The sequence below is a fragment of the Aethina tumida genome, chromosome 7 (genome assembly GCF_024364675.1).
Source record: "Aethina tumida isolate Nest 87 chromosome 7, icAetTumi1.1, whole genome shotgun sequence".
In the NCBI taxonomy this organism is placed as follows: domain Eukaryota; kingdom Metazoa; phylum Arthropoda; class Insecta; order Coleoptera; family Nitidulidae; genus Aethina; species Aethina tumida.
This window is the reverse complement of record NC_065441.1, coordinates 15,861,677-15,885,528: the sequence shown is the minus strand read 5'-3', so window position 1 is coordinate 15,885,528 and position 23,852 is coordinate 15,861,677. Positions and strand designations below refer to the sequence as shown.

General features: G+C 31.2%; 1 protein-coding gene across 1 annotated transcript in view; it reads left to right on the top strand.

Moving 5' to 3' along the window:
* The first annotated feature begins 19,560 nt into the window (after positions 1–19,560).
* The window catches only part of LOC109609384 (cadherin-related tumor suppressor), a 67,413-nt gene continuing 63,121 nt past the window's right edge, over positions 19,561–23,852 (top strand). The window contains exon 1 of the mRNA XM_020026045.2: positions 19,561–19,596. Within this exon, the coding sequence (XP_019881604.2) occupies positions 19,561–19,596 (36 nt within the window). The remainder of the gene's footprint in view (positions 19,597–23,852) is intronic.

Sequence of the window (23,852 nt, the reverse complement as noted above, 5' to 3'; positions counted from 1 at the left end):
TTATACAACTAGTTATAATATTTCATTAGTCCTTGTCATTTTAAATACTGCTAAAATACTTTTAAGTGCTCAAGAAAACATGTACAGTAAGAAGTATTATCCATTGAAACTTTTACCGGATTCTTATTCTTCCTGCTTTCAATTGCTTACATTGTTTTTGTAGCTGAATGTATACATTATTTTTACCTAATTATTTAAATGAATGTTTACATTAACTTGTCGGGATTTAATTTATTCAGTTCTCTAAACATATACACACGTATTTTGTATCGTGGAAAAGAAGAAATCCAAGCAGAGGAACAAGCATGTAAGCTGAGTTCCCCTCTGTTGGTTCCCCGTTGCGAGATTAATTATTAAAAATATATAAAATATTACACAAATCTAAAATAACATGTTTATTTTTACTTTTAATTACGTTGAATTTTTCATATATTTATATTTTTTTTTTTCAGGTAAGCCCCGCTTGAACATTTAGTAAAATCGAAACGTTGAAACGGGTTTCAAATCAAGGTAATTCAATGGATGTTAGTTTAAAATTAATTATTAATTTATGCTTGGGCTTACGGACCAATAATAAAGTGAATTATTGTTTGGTGTTGTGTCAAATAGTTGTTATTCGGCTTATTTATTGCCCGAGTCGGACATGCGACTGGAATTTTGAGGCTCTCGCGTTCGGTATGGCGGTATTTCGAATAAAAATATTCCAGTTTTAAAAGTACAAGGTAATATAAATCCACTCTTATTCATAAAGACTATTTTGAATAGGCCTCTTTTCAATTTAATTATATTCAAGTCTTAAATATGTTTAAAATTTCTTTTTATTCGATTATATAAGAGGATCTTCTATTATATATAGTGAAGAAATCACAAATAAAAAGTGGATTGAACCTCAGAAGAGATATTTTTTAATGAAATTCTCATTTTTGGACTAAAATTATCTTATTTTTCATTTATTTTTCTGCAAATTTGAAAAAATCTATAATTTTCAAATATTTATAATGGACGGAATAATTTAAAATAAAGATAAAAAAAATAATTTGAAAATTTGAAAGTACAAAGTTATCTTCAAACAGATCTTTATTTGTACATATATTGATTTTTAAATGTTCATGAAATTGGATTTAAACTAAAAAGAAGAATTTTGAACATGATCCAGAAAAATAATTAACAAATACATCTACAGTCAAGTTTTTTATAGATATTTTAAAAGATAATTTAGCATTGACAAAATTCTTTTACTTCATTTAGTTTTATGAATTTCAAATGTTCATGTTGAATACAAGCGAAGAAGAAAAATTTTGGAAATAGACAAATAAGATGTTTAACAGTATAGATTAATCTCCAGACAGGTCTTTTTTATAGATATTTTTAGATATTTATTATCTTCACACTAAATTCTATTTCTTCTAGTCAAGAAATTATTTAACAGTACAAATTCATTTTCATATTTTTTAAGATAATTTATTGACAGATATATTGTGAAGATATTTAGCATGTTTAGACTAAATTCTTCTTTTTCCATGGATACCGCAGTGCATAAATGTGATTGAAACTAATAGTAAGTAATTTAAGAAGGGACAATAAACGTTTTTAATAGCACAATTTTATCTTCAAACAAGTTGTTAATTTATATCGTATATCGTTACCGGTTCGCATTGTGGGCAGTAATTTTTGCAAATTTAATTAGTTACTAATTTAAAATAAATATTATGATTATTTTTATGAGCACGATCGGAATCTGCTTAATTATCGGCAACTCGAACTTGTAGGTTTTAAAATTTATGAGATCTTCAGCGTGGATTTTTTCTTTATGGGTTTTTAGATAAACGACGCAAAAACGTCGACAATATTTAGTTTTTTGCCACGCCATTTTCGTACGATCGTTTAAATGTTTAGCAATTATGCAAATTGAAAATCTAATTTTAGGTTTTTTCGATGGTTTATTTCAGATAATCCATCTAATATGTTAAAATGTTTTATTTACACCACCATTAAGGAAACAAACGCTCATCAAATAACATTCCCATGGGGGCACGAAATTGAATAATTCACCGCCTGAGAAAAAAATAAAATCGACCCATCAGAACACCAAATAAAATTATTATCATCGTTAAGAATTCACTTTATTATTTCCTTTTTGTTCTACAAACATTCGAATAATAAAGTTCGAATTTTATGTGGTCACGTGACCGCGTGTAGTGACTGAAGCCCAGATTGTATCTAACTGCACGCTGTGCGCCAATAGGCTCGTATTTTTTCGTCGACTTCAAAAGGGTCCCTCCGCGTCTTCGAATGATCGAAAAGCCGTGGTCCGGCACGATCTTTTGTCTTTCGCCCCGCGATTTTTCCCCCGTTAGTCCTTCGGGCGGAACGACGCGACCGTACGTAACTTCTTCCCCCCGTTCCCAGGCGCAGCGCAAGAACAAAATAAAAAAAAGACAAAAACTAAAGTGTTGCACGTTGTGTGCCACGGGAGATCGAAAGTTATTAGCGGGGAAAATATTTTAATCGGCGGATTGTAAGCAAATGTCCGGCCAATTACACGAGAGGCACACAGGCCGGCTGGCTCGTAAACTTGTGTAAAAACATAAATGGCCGGACCCCCCCGCGCCCATCTTCCTTCGGGGCCCCCAAACGAAATACGAAAATGGCGTGAAGTCGACTACTTAGGCGACCGGATCGCGTGCAATCGTTTTTAATAAGATGTTAAGTTATCGCGTATACGGGCGTACCGGACTCAAAAACTATAACCAACTAAATCAACCATTAATTGTTTTACTTTTTTGCAATTACAGAATTTTAAACAAGTATTCCCCTCATAAAAATTTAATGAAGCAAAAGGAAGAATACGAAATCCTAAAGAAATTTTCAATTTCTAACAATACTTTTGTGATTTATAGTTTTACTTGTCATTAGACAATTTCCTTAAAAATATGTTTAAAAAATTAAAATTTTATATTTCCAAAAATAAAAACCATTAAGAATATTGTGGTTTATATTGAAAATCATAGGACATCGTAAAAAATTTATAAGAATATAAATAAATAAAGTTTTAAAGGGAATTTAGAAAAATTATATTATATTAAGTTGAGATTTTTCTGAAACATAAATTTAAATTTTAATTTTTAAATGAAAACATTAAGAAAATGTTTTTAAATACTAAATAAATTTCATTAGAAATAAGTTTTCAATTATCTAGTTCAAGTTTCCAGAATATATACACGTTTTCAAATTTATTAGAACACAGAATTTATAATTAATGATCATATTTAAAAGTATATACTGTGAATTGTCTAAAATAGATAATATCTTTAAAAAAGTCAATTAGAAAAGATTTTGATACCTTCATCAATAAGAGATGTTTTAGCATGAGTCCTTCAAATGCTCAAAGAGATGAATTTTTCATCGAAAAGGATAATAGAGATTTGCATTATCCCATGATAGAGAAGAGTGTGTTTCTCAAGCACAAATCGCAACATTGAAGCTCATATTTCAAGTTGATAGTTGTATGGTGGTATTCCGAAGCAAATGAGTGAGCCGCTTGTACGTGGCACAAGGGCGATATAACGAAGATTAATACTCGCATTCGGCTCATAATACGTCGATTGTTGCCCGAGACTCACAGTTCGGGCACACAGTTGTTGAAACCGTCTTATTTTTATTAGACGGTATCGAACGGACGAAAAGAAAAAACTCCATTCGAAAGAGTCCGAGAGTCGTTGTTGCGATAGTTGATTAATCGGCACGTCGGGCCAAATCTAGATATAAGCTGGTAATTGCAGAAATATTTCGCTGTCATTAATATTCAAGTGACACTTTTATATTGGACCATTTACATAATAAGTAGGACTTGCGGATAAACGATGTTTGTTATTATTGTTATTTGTTACTATGACAGTACGTTCAAAAACGAATGCTGCTCTGCTCGAACTTTGATTAATCGAACGCAGTTGCAAACTCTGGGATCGTTTCAATGACAACTGATCGAGGAGTCTAGAAAAAACTTTAAGAAGCTCCTTTTTCCGTGGATTAAGCACGACCTTGCTTTTTGCCTGATACTTTTTACAAGCTTAGCATTGTTGCATTAATTAATTTATTATGCCTGTTTTTATGACAATTTAATTAGAAGATCTGCCGTTTTTGTGTGGCTGCTTTGGACCTCCACATGATTACCTTTTGGTGCTTGGTGGAATCTTTGGGGGCTCCAATATGGTGAACTCCAACTCTCTTTATTAAGATTCTTGCATTAATTAATCAGTTCTTGTTGCAGCTTTAGTCCTTGAGTCGTTTATCTTTTGTACTTAGTAAACTTCTAAGCTTGATAACGTGCAATTTTCTAAAACGATATAATAACAAAGCTGTAAGTCGGTTTCTGGTAATAAACCCGGTTGTCGTTTTATTTTCGTTTCGCCTTTTATAAAACTGGTTACAACTCGAATTAAATCAGTTTTATGTTTGACATCACTATCAGTTGAGTGATCAGCTCTGCACGCATGTCTTGGCGTATTAAAATTTTTTGTCCAATGAAAATATCACTGTAATATGAAATCATCCATTAATGATTTAATTTTGAAATCTCCACGCAAATTATTTGAATGGTTCGGTAAAAAACGGCGTTCGCAAATCAATCGGCTACGAAATGAGATGTACGCAGTTGGTTATAGATTTTAATTACCCGTTCAATAATTAATCGTTCATAACGACATCTTAATGCACGTGTGAATGTACCCGTAAAGATCCGTAACCGGCGAAATTCTGCGCAGACACTTCATCGCAGGAATATAATGCTAATTAATTTTTTTTTTGCATATATCTTCAATACGAGTGTGTTAATTTACAATTTCTAAACACTAATAAATATAAATTCATTAACTCGGCAACCATAAAAAAGCGGAATGGCCACTATTAATGACCTGACGATTACATTAGGCCGCTCATGCTACTGCATTTAATAAAATATACTTTGTTGACATTAGCTGACCTATTGTTTACGGGGGAATTCGCAAATCAATGGGGAATAATAAGAACAATTATCATACATTAACATGTGGCGTCAGAATTTCTGACCGTCTAAAAAAATTACAAAGCTCATTTGAATACGCATTTATAATACTAATGTAAAAAATATGCAAATGCACCTTAGACATAACGATATGTTATAGAGCAAATAGTTGAATTTGTTATACGACCTTGTCGGTTATTTATATTATCTGGGATACAATAAAGGATCACTCAAGGACTGTTGCTTTTGTTGATTTCACTATCATTTTTTCTTAGCCTCTCTCTCTGCCAGTGTTTGTCGATTATTCTAATTAGATTAGTATCAACATCCTTAATAGGAAATGGAGAAATTTGCCTAGGAACATATTTATACTTTGTACCGTCATGATTATATTGTATATTGCAAACGATGCATCAATAATCTGTATAACGAAGACGAGTTTATTGAGTTACGTTCTTCAAATGAAAGAAACACGATTATGGCAAAAGTTATGGACAGTTTTTTGCAATCAATAAGCTTTTTATATTGTATTACAAATGGTACATAAATAATCACCTAATGAAGAATTGTAAAATATAGCTTACTGAGTTATGTTAGAGATTAAGAAATGATTACACACACACATCCATACGATTTAATGAAGAAACATTATTATGGCAGCGGTTCAGATTTGTTCCAGATAGTTTTTGCGGCCGATATTCACATCAAAAGTTTTATAATTGTTCTTCCTCTTCCTTTCGAATATCGCGAGACCCAATTTCCGTTGCGGCAATTCCAAATGCAATTATGCGTGTTATGGAGATCATATTCGAGACCTTTCTAAACGGCTTATTAATTTCTAATCAGTCTATTCATTACTGGCACAAGGCGGCATTAGTAAAAGTACTGGGAATGATTGAAATTGTTATTGGACTACAATTAGCGACACCAGAGACAATAAATATAAAACTTTCATCTGCAATGAAAGTCGTAAATCAGTTTTCTTTTAGACTGGGAACTATATTTCCATTCAATGGGATTATTTATTGTTTCCTGCTGTTTCTGGTGTCACTATTACAGAAAACAATTAATTAATATAGATGGATTCTCTCTGCACTCCTTTCAATAATTACACTTGCATATCCTGAAAGTTTCTAAATGTTCGAGTGATTTACAGTGAATTTGATCCTTATTTATCATTAACGCCGTTCCGTATGAGCATTTGAAATGTGTAAGTTTTTAACAGCCTTCCGTGACTTCCCACACTGCCATTACGCAATTGCGATTAATTGAGTTTATTAAAAAGCCCGGCAACAATAAAATTGTAAAATTGCACGGACAATTCAATTATGATGCACAACATGAAGAATTCACAAGACAAATCATAGTTCAAACAGTTTAGCGCAGCACAAGGATTCCTTCGGAACATATCGATGTGGATGTATGTACGTTTACGGCGTTTTAGTTATTACGAGATTACATGGTACTGTAGGAAGTAATACATCTGGAAATAACCAAGGGACTTAATGTACGGCCTTCGTGTCTTTAGCATATGTGCGTTTTTGTTTTTTGACGAACATTATCACATTAACTTTCTGCCGGTGTTTCACACATTTATGCAATCTTCAAGAAACGAACCTGTAAAAGTTTCATACTTGACTACAAGTTTCTCCAAGATTTCAAGTTCAAAAGTGCAAGGATTTTTCTCCTTTGCGTCCGCAGGATTCTCCATTTCATGGTTACTGCTTCTTCTACAACTTTAACTTTTTCTATTTGTCGGAGTTTCAAAGGCTGTTCAAATTTTCAAATACGCCTCTTCTAGAATAGATTTAAAGTGAGAATTTGTTACTGTTACTATTCGAAAACTGTTTGATTCGACTGAATTTTGAGAGAGAAGTCTGCAAATTTTAGTTCGTAATGGGAATCTTTTATTGCCTCTGTCATGCATGATGTCTCTCTCAAAATTCAGTAGGACCGAAGACTTTCCAATCGGTATATCTAATTTACGGCTTTAGGTCTCTCTAATATATTGTTTCTGAGTTAAAAATTGCTACCATTACAAAGTAGCAAAGAATTAAAATTCGTTTAATGTAATTTTCTCTCTTTTACAGCTTTAAAACAGCAACAAAGATATTTTATCAAGAACTTCTAATTTATACTTTTAGAACTACATTGTTACTGGTCAAACTGTAGAGATGTTACAGCTTAAGTTTCTCCATTTATAGTTTGAAAGATACAAAATTGCTGCTGTTCAGAGTGGCAAATATGTTTTAAACAAAATCCACTTTCATATATTCCTCTTAAAGCAACAGATCTGTACAAGATATTGAAACGTATTAATAGTAAGTATTAGTAAGAGTCATACGCGTGGGAAACACCGAATAATTCCAATGTACAATTCGAATTCCAGTCTCGAATTAGCATACAGATTCAATCATATCTCAGACACAACGACAGTGTAATTTTTATAATCGCATTATTATACATTGCGAAATAACAGGCACATTTACAAGTAGCCGAACGGGCACTTCCTAGTTCAGATTTAATCAAAATAACAATAAAGTCAACTGTTTCACGTTACATGTTCTCTTATTAGATACGCGTTCATTACAGGCTGAAAACGTTCAGCCGCACTGAAAAAGTCGTAATCGAAACGTCGAAAAGCTAATGTCTTAAACTGACCCAATTAGGATCTTTTGTCAGTTTCGCCGACTCTAATGCGAATCAACACAATCAGCATCACAATTGTGGGGCCGGTTGATTTTTACGGCCTGCCCACATGGCAATTTCGAAAATCCTATCAGCAATAAAAGTTGAACTATGCCTTTGTGTGCATTATAAATCTCAATTATCCAACCTTTTTCCTATACATAATATTTGCATTGATAAATGAGACTGCGCATTGTTGCGGCCGAATAATAAAAATAATCCGACGCGATTCAGTGTTATGGTTTTGCCAAGTTGCCACTCCTGTCCGGTAATTACCGATGTTCCGACCGTCATTGGCGTACCGAAAAAATTCCGTGCGTTCGTTAACGCGCCACAAAATTAAATAAGCCATTGTGGTGGACTTTTTCCCGGGGATTAACCGTTGGTCAGCTGTTCGATTTTGACGTTTAATTGAGACTGGCGGCTGGAAATGTTTGTGAAAATTCACGCCTAGTAAAAGATTCGCTCATCAATTTTAAATGGACATTAATCTCCGAACTGCACCTGTAGGAAACTATTTCTACCTGTACGCAACGTCGCACCGTTGCCGTCTTTAACTGAAGTACTCAAATTTTTTGAAAATCACTCAAATTATGTTAGTATTTTCAAACACATTTCACGTACGAAGTCGTAAAAGATCAAGTTAATTTTTGTTAGAAAGACCGGATTTGGTTTGGTACCAAATTGGCTGGCAGCTAAATAAAACCGACAACTGTGCTCACGTCTATAATAGAAGCGAACAAGCTACGCCGCGCTCGTAATGTGAATAACAAAAGACCTTAGATATTGAGGAATGCACCATGGACTCGAAAGGAACACGTCATGTTGACGGGCCCCGAGTTTAGAAAGAGACAGACGGTCATGAGGATGTGATTTCGATAGAAAAAAAAACAGGGTTTATCTAAAGGTCGTGTGGACCAAATTTAATGGTTCGATCTGTTTCGCCCAATTAATTATGGTAATTCCTTTTATTTGGACGGAAAAATCGTGTACCGGAAGATTTAGGGTCTCCGGTCTTGGACGTTTTCAGGGGGGAAGAGATCTTAACGGGGATGATGGGATCTTGATAAAACAACATTAAAATGTGCCTGGAAAAAACAACAAACTTTAAATGATGACAATTTAAATTATACTTTAGGGAGAAACTCGGCGACGTTTAAATTGGAGTGTCCGTGGAACAATCAAAGCGATTTTTTATTGCGAATAATTAAAAAAAAGGAACGGGTGAAGAACAACAAAAAAAGGAGCGGGTCCGTTAAAAAGCTGGCGTTTTTCGCTTAAAGGCATTCCGTCCGATTTAAATGTTATGTGTCATTGATCCCACGGTTTTTGGATGGACCAAACAAAAGTATTTTGATCGGCGAGATTAACTTTTGTCGGCGGTTTATTCAAGTGTATAATTGAAACGTCTATTTTTAATTGTTCGAAAATTAATTTTTTGCAATTTCGGGTGTTGCATAGTTTGCATGTATGGCAATTTCTTTAACGTCAGATCAAAGATGCGATGACGTTTCCATGCGAATTGTACGTGCGGTTTAAGTATTTGCGATTTTGTACGTAACAACCTGTTTAATTTCAGTTTCTGGTTATTTCAAAAAGTTTTCAATGTCGTCAAATCCCGAGATAATTAACGTTCCTAGCAACTCATTTGACATCACTTACTTAAAAGCTCTATTAAATATAATAATAAATTTTCATCACCTCCGACTTTATCCTCTTAATTAAATGTTAATGTGGAAAAATCGTAGGGAACAGTTACTCACACCTTTTTTCTTTTATAATTTCACTCTTAGAATCGCCAAGATTCTAATAATTTATAATGAATCGCCTCGCATAATATTAATCCTGTTCATGTACGCTGCATTGAATCCAAAGAATAAAAACACTACTGGTCTTACGTAACTTCAAGACCGCAAATATTTCATAAAACAGTTGGGGCAGCCTCAATGGGAATTAATTTCCAAGTTAATTAATGCCGGCAACTGTCCACCATCCATATTGAATTCTACTGAAATTTATTTGCGAGTTTGCACGCTCAATTAGACATTTTTATTGTGTTTATTTACATTATTTGTTATGGCTTTCCCTAATTAAACAATAATTACAATAGAAACCGCAATGTTTTATTAGTGAAATGTCAATAAATCAGGAAATTACGTATCAATTCTATTAAAATACTTTTTTTCCACGTACAATTTATGTGGAAAAAGAAATCGAATTAATTGAAAATGAGCAACAAAATTTACATGTTATTGCCAGTAATTCCTGAACAAAAAAATTAAGTATGTGGAGGATTTGAGGCAGCATTAAAATTTTTTAATCTTAATAATTCTAGAAATATTAATTTGCATACAATTATAAGTGACAGTAATGGCAGCAACATTCATCTTTTCAATATGGAAATCCGGACGAAATGGCAGGTATCAAATATGCATAAACAATTAACTGTACCTCTTTATCCATTAATTACCAACACTTTCCGCATACGTTTACCACAAATTGCGACCCGGTCGGATTTTTTATTTTTTGCCGCACCAAAAACCGGTGATTGATTGGAACTAATTAGGCATCCACCAAAAAATTATGAGTTGATTAAAACCATCGGCGTTATTTCGTTTTGTTCAAATCTAAATGCGGGGCACAGGTCCTGAAAAAGATGTCGGACTGTTTCAACGTGTGCCCGTGAAATTTGCATCTCTCTGAAATGTAAATTTTTTGAAAACGACAGTTATGCAGTCAAATATTTTGCTGCAGCGAAGCGTTTTTTGTTGATATTTAATGAATGAATTTGTATTATGCAAAGGTTAATAAATATAATGTTTAATAAACTTAATATAATAATTAATAATAAACATTTTTAATCAATTTCATTTTTTATAAATTAAACTATAAAAAATGTTCATAATACTTTTAAAATATTTTTGTTAGTTGAACAATTAAAAAAAATATGAACAATTATAAATCACCAAGATAAATCAGAATATGAATTTTCAACATTTAAAGAAAAAAATATGTAATTTTTTATGATTTTTGCACAGTCCATATATATAATATATATTTATTTTTTTTTTCATCTGAAATTTTTTAAAAAACAAATTAAATTGTAAAAATGTTTAAATTAATTATTTTCCTCAATTAATCTCAAAATTTTAAAGATATTATAAAATAATTATTATATTTATTTTATTTAATTTATAGAAAATAAAAATGTTTTAAAAATAATATTCTGTCGTAAAAACATAAATTTAATAATTAAAAAAAAAAAAAATAAAACCAATACAAATAAGTAAGAAAATAAAAGAAAAAAATTGTCCAAAATTAGTGACTTGTAAATTTCTCATGTGTGTGCATCGCATAAAAGTCCGCATCCCCATAAATAAACATTTGAATACAATTACTACAACATTCAGGATCGTATATAAAATTAATTGTAAATATATAGAAAGTTTAAACACTTCAATGGTAAATCTTAGATCCAAATCGACGATAGCGGACATAAATTCGAATGCGAACACCTTGTTTATTCGCCAAAAAAAAAAGGTGAAACAAAACGAAGAAATAAAAATGGAGAGTGGAAAAAAGAGGAGGACGATGTGACACTGGTTGGTTACTGGGACAAAAGATCGGTGATTTGGACTCGTTCATCGGTTTCGGTCCCGGTTTTCGAATCAATTCTACACATGTTTTTTTGTTTATAACTTAGATTCCTTTGATTTATAATAAAATATTTTTTATAGGTAAATGAGTTTGTAAGTGTTACAAATTAAAAGATAAATTATTCAACTCCGTCCTTGTTAAATGGTTTTATTGATGTGTACTTTTTTACTGTGTGGGTCTTTATGGACCGTGAGTGATTCTAATCTCACTAGGACTTTATGATTCATATATAATTCACTAAGACGTTATAAAAGCAATAAAATTTATAAACTGTCGTAATAAGTAACTGTTGTGTTATTATTTCATTATCATTCGAGTTTTCCTGATGATAAAAACAATTTTCATTTCATTTTACAATTAAATGTTAGCTCAGATAAAATGTAGTAGATTATTATTATTTTTGAAGATAAAATTATAACGTTTTAATAAATATTTCCGTATTAAAATTTTTGGAGTGAGGAAAGCAATAAACTTCATGACTAATAAATGCCTAAACTAAATGTTAATGTAAAATATCTCAGACGTTTTCCAATTATTGCAATTTAAATTGCAATTAACTCGATGTGCAATTAAACTAATTATATTCGTCGTGTTTATTGGTTTTACAATTTTCTTAACCTTTGCCGGATATTAGTTCAGAAATGCATGTGAAAGAATTTCGAAAATTGTCTAATTACCCATTTGAACAAACGGGCACGGCCTCCGCTACACACTCGTGATATTCATTCGGTCAGTAGCAATTCACATACATTTTACCGAGGCAAATTACCCACTTGCTTGCTTAATAGTTTAATTCCGCTTGTGTTTGATATTTTCGCAAAGCGCGTACGTATTACATACCCAATTCAAACAAAGTCATTAACCCACATTTATTAAATCGCAACTCTTTTACAATTAAGTCCATGTACGGCGTTCCTTTGGAAAGTCGTGAAAAAAGGCGAAAATGATAACCGCACCAGTGAAAAAACCTAAACGTTCATAGCGAAGCTAATCAGTATGCAAATGATAATAAAATGGCAATTATGCGTGTCTAAGATCAAGAAAATTACACGTAATGTAATTTTATTCAATATGCGAGCGAAAACTGGAACGGCCGGAAAAAAAGACGCGAGAGCTGTTTCAAGTCTTTCGACCCACTTCGATCGCGACGTGGAATTTATGCAGTCATAACCGAATCAAAACATCCTGTTTTATGCGAAAAAAATTTCATTTCTTTTGCTCGTGACTTTGTTTTTCATGGACTCTTTACATGGAAAATCATTTGAATTAAACTTGGAAATGACCAGTTGTTTCGATGAACTACATTTGATGAACAAATCAAGACTCACTATATATATATATATATATATATATATATACTATATATATATATATATATATATATATATATATATATATATATATATATATATATATAGTATTAAATAAACAATTCAGAAGCGTCCATTCTTCATTGGGCTCAAGTAAAAAGACCAAAACCAAAACGATCTCGTAGTGGTGGAGGCATAAAAGTAATTTTTACGATTGGTATCATTTAACTTAATAACAAGGTAGTCACTATAAAAACAGAGTGGCGTTTAATTTTAAAATATACCTGAATCATTCGAATTATATGTACCCCCTGCGTCTAGCATACCTGCGGTTTCGGCTCGAATCGAACATGTTTCCAAGAATCCATGCTCTTTACAGGTTGTTGTTTGGTTGTTTGGTCGTTTTTTAAATGGAGAAAAAAACCACGTTGTAAGCTAATATTGACCAGTTTTACACTAATTCGTACCAAAGCTTCGGGATGTTTACTCTTTTGGTCGTTCTGCTTGTTTTTTTCCAGTGAAATTATAATGAGGAGAATTTTCTTGTCAACTTTATTAGCAATGAATTAAGAAATATGGAAACAAACATCCATTTACTTAAGCATTTAAAATCAATTTTCAACCATTTCTAAAAATTATTGTGTTATATTTTTGAAGTAGACAGAATTTGAGGTCGTGAAACGAGTTAAAAATGATCATTTTTTTAATACTATTTGTATCTGATACTTAAGGAATAGTCGTGACTAAAATTTGGCAATAGTAATATTTTTTTTATGTAAAATAATAAATAAACATAATTTTCTTAACCAATTTAATAGTTAATTTACAAAAGTAATTAAAATCAATCATCCCCAAAATGTTGTTTCATTTTTTTATCTTACAGAATCCATTTTCTTTTGGAATAAAGATGGCTTATGGTAATTAAGGACACTATTTGGACGTTATTCCTTTTAGAAACTAATGAATCAACATGACCAAGATTTGATATAGGTCATATATTCTTTTTGTATAATATGAAATTATATTAGAGAGGATTTTCTTAAAATCTCAATTAACAGAAAAAAGTCCTTTCGATTTTTATTACAAAAATCTATGTCGTTATACTTTTGAAGTGAAAGAATTTGTGGACAGTTCAAAATTCATAATTTTTCAACACCATTTATTTTAAACGAATGCCAAGAAAAAACGTAAAAGTGAATTAAGAAATATGGAAAAATTTCATTCACTAAAGTAATTAAAATAAATCATTAGCAATCTCATCTTTTTATCTAAACAATTCATGTTGTTAGACAATCGAGGTAATGATCGTAAAACTAATGAAAAACATCATAATTTGATGACGTTATTTCTATCAGAATCATAATGAGTGGACATGACTAAGATTTGATACAGCTAATAATTTTTTGTGTGCAAAATTATAATGAACAGGAATATCTCATTATTAGAAACCATTTAAGAAATATGAAATATCATTTAGCAAAATAATTAATATAAACTATAAACAACAAGACCAATATTTGTTGTTGATTTGACTTTTTGTATGAAATTATAATGAAGAGAATTTTCTTCCAATTTAATTATCAATAAATTATTAAAAATTAAAGACTCACATTGATTAAAATTATTAAATTCAATTATTAGCAAACATTTTTTTTTAATTCAAAATACTCATATTGAAGAGAGAAAATTTGTGGTCATAAAAGTAAGATCATAATTTATAAAGTTTAACAAATGAACACGACCGTTATTTTATATAGAAAATATTTTTTTAGCAAAATTACAGTGAAAATAATTTGTCAATTCGTTTATTAATAATGAATTAATTAATTAATGTAAATCCACAGGAAGCTCATCTTTTTATCTAGGAAATTTCTTGTTATATTATTGAGAATAATGGAATAGACGTGGCTAATATTTGATATAGCTAATAATTTTTTATGTGAAAATTATAATCAACTTTATTAGAAATGATAAAAAATCATCGCCGAAATAAATATTAATTAGTAATAAAATGTTAAATATATATGTTTTAGGAAAGAAGTATTCATATTGAACGGAATGATCATAATTTTTTAACCAATTCTATTAGAAGCTTAACAAATGAACGTGACCGTTATCATGCGTCAATTTTATTAACAATGTATTAAAATATATTGAATCGTTTCATTAACTAAAGTAATTAAAACCAATCATGAGCAAAATGTGCTTACTTTACTTTATCTAAAAAGTTTATGTTGTTACACTTTTGATGTAGAGAAGATTTGTGGTCATAAAAGGAATAAAAAACGTCATAATTCGTTGATGTTATTTCTATCAGAAGCGTAACGAATGGACGTGACCGTGATTTGATTTAGGCAATAATTGCGTTAATATGTGTAAATAGTTTTGGGCCGTCGTTTCATTAGATCTAATTAGTTTAATTGGGTGGAACCATAACCGTCGAAAAATGCACCGCCCGACCACATTTCAAATTGCCGCGCCGACCTAATCTGATCGAACGGCGAAGTTGATATTAAACGTACACATAAATTAATGTTCGGGCCGTATGTGTTCCCAAACATTAAAAAATTAACCGGAGCCCCGGCATTGTTGTCAAACGTGAATAAAAGGTGGGCCCCAGCTCGCGCAACCGCTCAATGGACGGAATAAAAACAGGAGTAAAAAATGACTTTTTCGAATTTCAAGGGGATCTGTGACTAATTCGGGGCCCGTAGCCGTTTCGAAATGGTCACAATGGCCCGGCTCAAGGCCGACGTTGCCCATGAAAAGGTCCCTGTCAGAACGACTGAAGAGGGAAAGACCGTTTTAATCTCGCCATCGCCGTTCCTTCCAATCTCCGCGGAGATGATGAGAACATCTCACCCGATTTATGTTCGGCTCTTGTCATAAGCCACCACCGCAATGATCGGTGTCCTCTTTTATTTTTACTTCTCCTTCTCGTAGCATGTGCCAAATTCTATGTTTGTCGCGTTAATGTGAGGCGACTAGGAGCGCAAAGAGGAGGAAATGGTTGAGGATGAGACGTTTAAGGTGGCACCGCCCGTGGGCGGAACAGTCATGGATTCATAAGCACAAATTCCAACCTCCCACACCTACCGTTCGTCCTGCTCCACTATTCCGTCAGTTTTTCGGCGCAAGGAACAATCTTGCAATTGTACGGATGGCTGGGAACAATGGATTGTTGATTCGGCAGGAATTTGACAGTGGTCTCTGGATAAAACATGCCTATAAGCAGGAACTGAAACTATTATTGCGGTGTGTATGGTTATAATTGTCAATTACAGATGACATTCCGTGGCTGTGATCATATCTCATAGCTTACAAACACCAGCCTGGCGTTGAAATATGTTTAAGTGAACGAAACGGGTCCGCAGTGCTTTATTGCCGGCTACCCACAGTTTCTCTCTCTGTTCGTTGCGTTTCCGTTTTCACTCTATTTGAACGTTTGCCGCTTTTCAATTCTAGAAATAATTAACAACTGAATTTCTCTCTCTCCCGTGGACAGTTCGACGCGCGTTGCACCTTTCGAAATTAAATTTATGGCGATGATAAAGTTCTATTGTTCGGCCGTTTTGTTTGATTGTCGTGTTTTGCATCCACACAGACTTTTTTCGCTTTTTTCGCAGTTCTGTTCATTTGTAAACCTTTTAAATGATCACTTACTTGTAAGGGTTTTTTGAGAACTCTCCAATTATTCTGTTCCCCTTTCGATTGGGCAAAAATATTTTTATGACATCTACAATAAATTTTACCAAATAACAACTTTAAATTAGTTTCTTTTGTGTCTCCTGATAAATATTAAAGAACACAAATTTGATTTGTGAGGGAAGAAAGGTTTTGTTAATACAATGCGGCCATCCTTTGTGTCACGTTGTGAGAAAAATTAAATAACACAATTTTGATTTGTGTGCGAACAAAGTTATAAGAAATATTAACATAATGCAATTAAAGATTGTATGTAAGATAATTTACATTTTTGAGCGGTTAATTAATGTTGGAATGCGGCGAAAATGTGCCGTTAATATTCTAGTATAAATTCGATATGAATATTAAAATTTAAGAAATTCAATTATACCATAATTCGATTAGACGTATCAGTAATTTTCGAATCATCTATAGTATTACGATTTTATGTCGGAGCTGGTCGTGTGACCAATCGGTAATTATGTGTATTCTGTATTAGTTCTTTTAACAAAGGATCTGTTAATTTATTGCTTTTTGAGGTAAATTATTGGAAATGAGAATGAATGTCTGGTCACCGATCCCTTTGTGTTAGAAATATCATTGTTGAGTGGTTGAATGTTCAATTATGTTCAATAAACGTGTGGGGAAGGCTGAGTCCGAAACTGCCCAGTCACCGAGTTAAATCTTTTACGATATGTTTTGTGTGGCACAAAGAACGTACGCCGTCAATGTATAACAAGACTTCAGATGTGATTATGTTTATATGAAATAGCAAAAACATTGATTAACGGCCACGGGAAAAAATTATTGTCTCAAAAATTTCTAAAGGCCGAATACTCACCTCAACGTTGAATGCCTTCGATCCGCTACAATGGCAACGTGCATTATACCCGCGAGTATCGTTTTTATTAAATGCCAGGTTAAAACGATGTAATTACAAGGAAAATAACGAAAGTGTACAAATAAATTGAAATTTTGTCGGTGGAAGCCGGTTGTTTTATTGTTTGCACGAGAAATATCTTGAACGTAAATAAAAGGAGTGGTTCACATAATCATTTTCAATTAGCACCTTTTGTCATAGAAGTTTTTAAACCTTCAGGAAGTTCTTACATTTTAGATTTTACAATATTGTTAACGAAATATTAATAAAAATGTTGTACTGTACTTAGGTATCTAACTGTTATTAAAGTTGTAGGCAGTTACTCGCTTAAACAAGCCCAATTATATTTTTTTCCACAAAGAGTAACAAACGAAAAAGGATAATGACAGTATTTTTTGATATTTCTATAAATTTTCAATATTTATAAAAATATATGTGATAAACTTTTCATCAATCATCATCTTAATATATATATATATATATATATATATATATATATATATATATATATATATATATATATATATATTAAGTTGTTATATGATTTCTTTATCTAAGAATAATTATATATTTTTTTCTCTTTCTGAAATTTTGTTAAAATTTTCAATGCTTATTAAGTATTTATATTTTTTACCAAATATTCAAATAACTTAAATCGTTGGGCGCCCATTTGAATTAATGTATATTAAATTAATATATTAAGTTGTTATATGAATTTTTTATCTAAGAATAATTATATATTTTTTCTCTTTCTAAAAATTTTTCAAAATTTTCAATCCTTATTAAGTATTTATATTTTTACCAAAAATAATTAAAATATTTCAATCGTTGGGCGATATATATATATATATATATATATATATATATATATATATATATATCGAATTAATACATGTTATATAATTTTTTCTATCTACGAATAATTATTTATTTGTTTCTCTTTCTGAAAATTGTTCAAAATTTTTAATCCTTATTAATTATTTATATTTTTTACCAAATATAATCAAATTATTTCAGTCGTTGGGCGCCCATTTAAATTTATATTTAATATATAAATTTATATATTATAAATTAATATATTAAATTGTTATATGATTTTTTCTGTCTAAGTATAATTACATACTCTTTTATTTTATATATTTTTTTTTTGAAAATTTACAATCCTTATTTACACTATTGTATTTCTTACCAAATTCCAAGTGTTGGACGCCCATTTAAATTAATATATATTATATTAATACATGTATATGATTTTTTCTATCTAAGAATAATTATATATTTGTTTCTCTTTCTGAAGATTGTTCAATATTTTCAATCCTTATTAAGTATTTATATTTTTTACTAAATATAATCAAATTATTTCAATCGTTGGGCGCCCATTTAAATTTATATATATTAAATTAATACATTAAGTTGTTAGATGGTTTTTATACCTAGGCATAATTATATATTTTTTTCTCTTTCTGAATTTTTTTTCAAAATTTTCAATCCTTATTTATACTATTGAATTTGTTTCCAAATATAATTAAATTATTCCAATTGTTGGGCGCCCATTTAAATTAATATATATGTTAAATTAATACATAGGTTATTATATGATATTTTCTAAGTGTAATTACATTTTATTTCCCTTCCTAAACATTTTGTAATTTTTTTTTAAAATTTAAAAATATTATCTGTTGCATTCAATATTAAAAATGAATAGTTAAATTGAATAAAATACAAGTCAGTCCTGAATGACTATATTAATGATTATTCCAATTTTTGGTAGCACTTATTGCATATTTTTTAAAGATCGACGACAAAAGGTAAGAGAAGAAAAAAAATATAATAAATATAAAGATTGCATGTTGGTTGTAATTAAGCGGCGACATAAAACAAAAAGTATCGATAAAAGAAAGTACAGTTACATGTTTGAAATAATCTTTATCTCGGGTTTGTTATTTGTCATAACTGCCCGTAATGATTTTCATGTCGAATAACAGTTACAAGAGTGATTGATGCGATACGAACAATATTTAAGGAGTCGGCCACGTTTATAAATTATTAAATGTTGGCCATATTATGCTAATTTATACAAGGCGGTTAGGGAGGTATCCAGTAATTTTGAAATTAATCGCAAATGTAAGCTTGTTACCGGGCATTTATTATCGATGAAATTGTTATGTAAACCGATGCGTATTACCTTGTCGTTTTTGTCTTTCGCGAGATAAAATAATAATAAAAACAATCGGACGGAAATTGGTTTAAACGGTCGAGCGACACAAAAGGCTTGTTAAGACTTTTATGCGTGTTTTCGGGGAGCCGGGCATTTTAGTTTCGTATATAAATTCGCGAAAATGGCCAGAATAACAGTTGATCTTCAAAAAGGCCAGGTAATAAATATGTAAAATAATATCTGGTCAATGATGGCTGCCATATTTTTTCGTACTTTAATTTCGCCAGTTTTAAATGTGTAATAACGTTCAGGTGAAACACTACTATTTAGAAGAATTTATATTCTTATTTTACAAGATACTTATCTACATAATTGTGTAATAACTTGACCGAACTGCTTTGGATTTTTCATTTATTGATATGCCCGACGTATTTATAAGGAAATGCGAGATAATTGAACGTTATTAATGACAAATTTATGTTTATGCTGATGTGCCAGGCACTTAAATTGGCTAATTATGCCAAGCTTATTGATTTTAGATATTTAAAAGTTTTAAAAACCTTTTCACATTTTATATAGATGTTTCTAACAATAACAATCCATTGTCACAAATATAACTAACAGTAATTACCATAAACAATTGTGCACAGTTTTATGAGTACTTGAGAACTGCTTAATAATTTTGTAAGTACATTCACAGTTGTGCATTTGTAAGGAAACACTTCAATCACAACTATTCTACCACATGTTGTGTCTGGAAAAGCAATTGCGGAAAACAATGTTGAAATATTTGTTATCTCAGCGTTTAAATCACGCGGCCATAAGAGTTGAATTGATATAAAATAGCGAATTTATAGACCTGGCTAGACGATAAGCAACAAATCAAAATAATCTCTAAAATAGAAGTTAAAATAAACGATAGCAATATCAGCGGAACAACTACTGATGTATTCTCTGAAAACTCGATACCATCTACCAAGCAGACCTATTGCGATTTTATCGTACGAAAATATTCTGCACATTTGAAATAAATACAAGACGGCGAGAATTCCACCATAAGCATTCTGTTTTTGGTTATAACAACGTATTTCCACACATAGACGTGTTCTATATTTTCAGAATAAGGTAATAAAAACCGTCGACTAATGAATTAATCTGCTTAAATACGAAAATCCATCTATGGACCACAGTTGCATTATTGCTTTCATGAATACATTACTAACATTCAACCAACTCCCGTCTCCATATGAACGACATAACAAGTGAACAAGAACGGAACGATGCATTAAGCAAAAATTGAGGTACACTTTCGAAGGTACTCGGACCCGCGCAAAAACGAAATTACTCCACAGCCGAATCGTTCCTGTGTCCAGCCATTTTGAATTGATTTCGGTCGACAATGGTGTTTTTTGGACCATGTTTCCATGGTTACCGTTTGGAATTTGTTTTTCTGGACCGACCAGGCCGAGGATCTGGTCCGGGTACTTTTAATTTATTCGCCCGAAACGCACATTGTATTTATGTTAAGCGGACGTCTGCGCCCGGATTTTTGCCTTTTCTTAATCGGAAAAACCGTTCATTTTTGCTTGGCCCGTTGATGAGATATCTTTTAATGTCACGTTAATAAATTAATCGATCCCGTCCCGAGTTTTGTATTTCGCTTTCGTTGACGGACCGGACGAAAATTGCTCTTTTTTACGTGCCAATTATGTTTTAACTGCTAGCATAAATATGCACCCGTTGTATTGTTGTCGTTGCAAAGGTTCGATCTAAGTACCGAACCGAATACAGAATCCGAAACCATTTTGGAATAGACATCGAGCCAAAATAGCAGTGACTTGCACGCCACGTTTAATACTTTCCAGTGATTGGTATCGTTTCCATTCAGATCGTTAACGAGTCGAGATATTTATTTTGATATTATAAGCACTGCCCAAACGAAGACCAAAAACAAGATTTTACAGTTAACTAAATATTTTTTAAATAACGAATTTAAATTCCAACTCGTTGCACCACACTAACGAAATCCCAGATATATCCGCTTTGCATAATTGTAACAAATGCCATTGTTGGAGTAGGAATTACAATCAACACAAGAGGTGCGATATAATCCGACGGAATGTCACTGAAAATTAACAACGAACTGTTTTTAACGAGCCTCTGTTGATCTTTTTTATGAATCATTTGAAGTAAAAGATGGAAATATAAAATGACTCAAATAAATATAAAATATGACTTAAATATTTTGACATATGAATCATGAAGATTAGAAACGTGAATGTCATAAAAGGCCAAAGAATGCATACTTCATCATACTTTTTTTCTTAAATTTGAAACTTTAAGAAACTGATACTTTGTATAATGTTAATCTTTTAATATTTAAGCCGTCCTTTTCAATTCAACTTCTTTGAGTAGTGAAGAATCTTAAATATGTAAGTTTCAAATTGCATAAGATTTAAATAATTGGTTTAATAGAAAGCTAAAATATGCTTAATGAACATGTTCCTTTTAATTTCTATTAATAGTTTTCTTTAGTCCCTTTCTAAATATTGAAGAAATTTAATTAATTTTTGTCTTTAAATCAACAATTTAATAGAAGTAAAACATGTTTTGTGAACTTAATGAATATTAATTTCTTAGTATTTAATTTTTGATTCAAATTTTATACTTTTTTTCATAAAATTTTCATCATCAATAGAAGTGAAAGCAAAATTTGCCCTAAGAACATAATTTTATTCTCCTTAAGGGACTGATATATACTGAAAATATAGCATTAGTTTGAATATAGATTTTTGGTGCTTTTCATATTCTTTAAATACTAAAAAAATTGAAGATATAGGATTCATATTTTGTGTCTTTTTGAGTAAGAAGAATTCAATTAGCACTTTCATGGAAATGAAAAACATAGTATATGAACATAATTCTTTTTTCTTTAAAAAGCTGATTATTATGTCAGTTCCACATAAGGCAAATGTATTTTATTTTGTTCTATTCAAAGAACTGATACTGAAATGTTGATGAAATTTAATGATACATGTTTCAAATTTCATACCCTTTTCCAAAAAGTCATTTAATAAATGACTTTTTTATGAACGTAGTTTTCTTGTGTTGATGAAACTGAAACTGAAATTCTCTGTAGAATGTCAATTTCTAATTTTTCAATTCTTGTACTTAATAATAAAGCAATTTAAGAATATTTGTTTTGAAATTACAAATTTTTGATTAATCATTTTAATAGAAGATAAACTTTCTTTTGTTTTTATAATTTTCTTAATTTTTAATAAACTTTAAAGAGAGAATTGTCATGTCTTTATTATTTTTGAATATTTTTTATAGCATTCTTTATGCAACATTGTAAAAGTTTTAAAAATTTTGATAGACATTTATGTTAATGGTTCGGTGTTGCATTAATAAAAAGGCTAATTGATTTATATGCAAAAGTAGCAAGATGCGAATTAATTAATTTACAACTCCATAAATAATGAGGTTGATTTGATTGGTTTGTTTTTGGTAGCGTTTTAAGCGCAACCGTTTGGTACAATATAAAAGCGAAACCAGTTTTTATCTGAAAAATACATCTCGCGCCGTTACCACATAACATGAAAACGAACAAAAAGCGAACACAACATTACAGATTGTTCAAAAATTGGACCCTTTATCTACAAAAGTGAATGCATTACATTGACAGATACTAATATTTGTCCGAGTTATCTTCGGTGGGCATCCGTCCGTTACCAAGAGAGACAATAACTAACTAACTAACAGTTACCATCAGATAAAGCGGAGGTGCATTTCATGCATTCTCTAGATTCTCCACTGCCTAGGGCCGGTCTACATTCTACCTAATGGAACACCAATCGATACAATAGCTCTTTTCGATCATCTTTGATTTTACTCGAAAAATACCCAAAGACGCAAAAAGTTGTTGGCACTAAATAAACCATCCATTATCTCCATTAACAAATTGAATGATTGCGGATTGAACAATTTTCATTATCATTGAATAATGGATCATAATATTCAATTATTGTTCGAAACAACATATGGGTCTTTATGATGTTACTGTCTTCCTTACAAACATATAATTATGCCTACGATAATTTAATCATTGTTGTTGCTGTGAAATTCTCATTCATCTCGCTTCAAAAAATGACCAAACTAACTTTCTAAAACGATTTTAGTTAATAACGTTTTGTCTTCGTTGCAACAGTCCAAACAGTCCATTCAATTTCCTGTAAAAAAATTTGATCCAAAAATCAAACCAAATCGAGTTGTTGGTGGACACAGATGGTACAGCGCAAGACTCCGTGGACCATATAGTTGTCGAATCTGCTTAGTCAGCATTTATTATATTGTATCTCGTTAAAATAAGGCCACGGTTGGAAGGGATTCTCAGCTGGATAAAATTCGCCTACATTAATTCCGATCTTTATTTTTCCAAACGTCGAACGCCAGAAATAATTTAAAACTGGC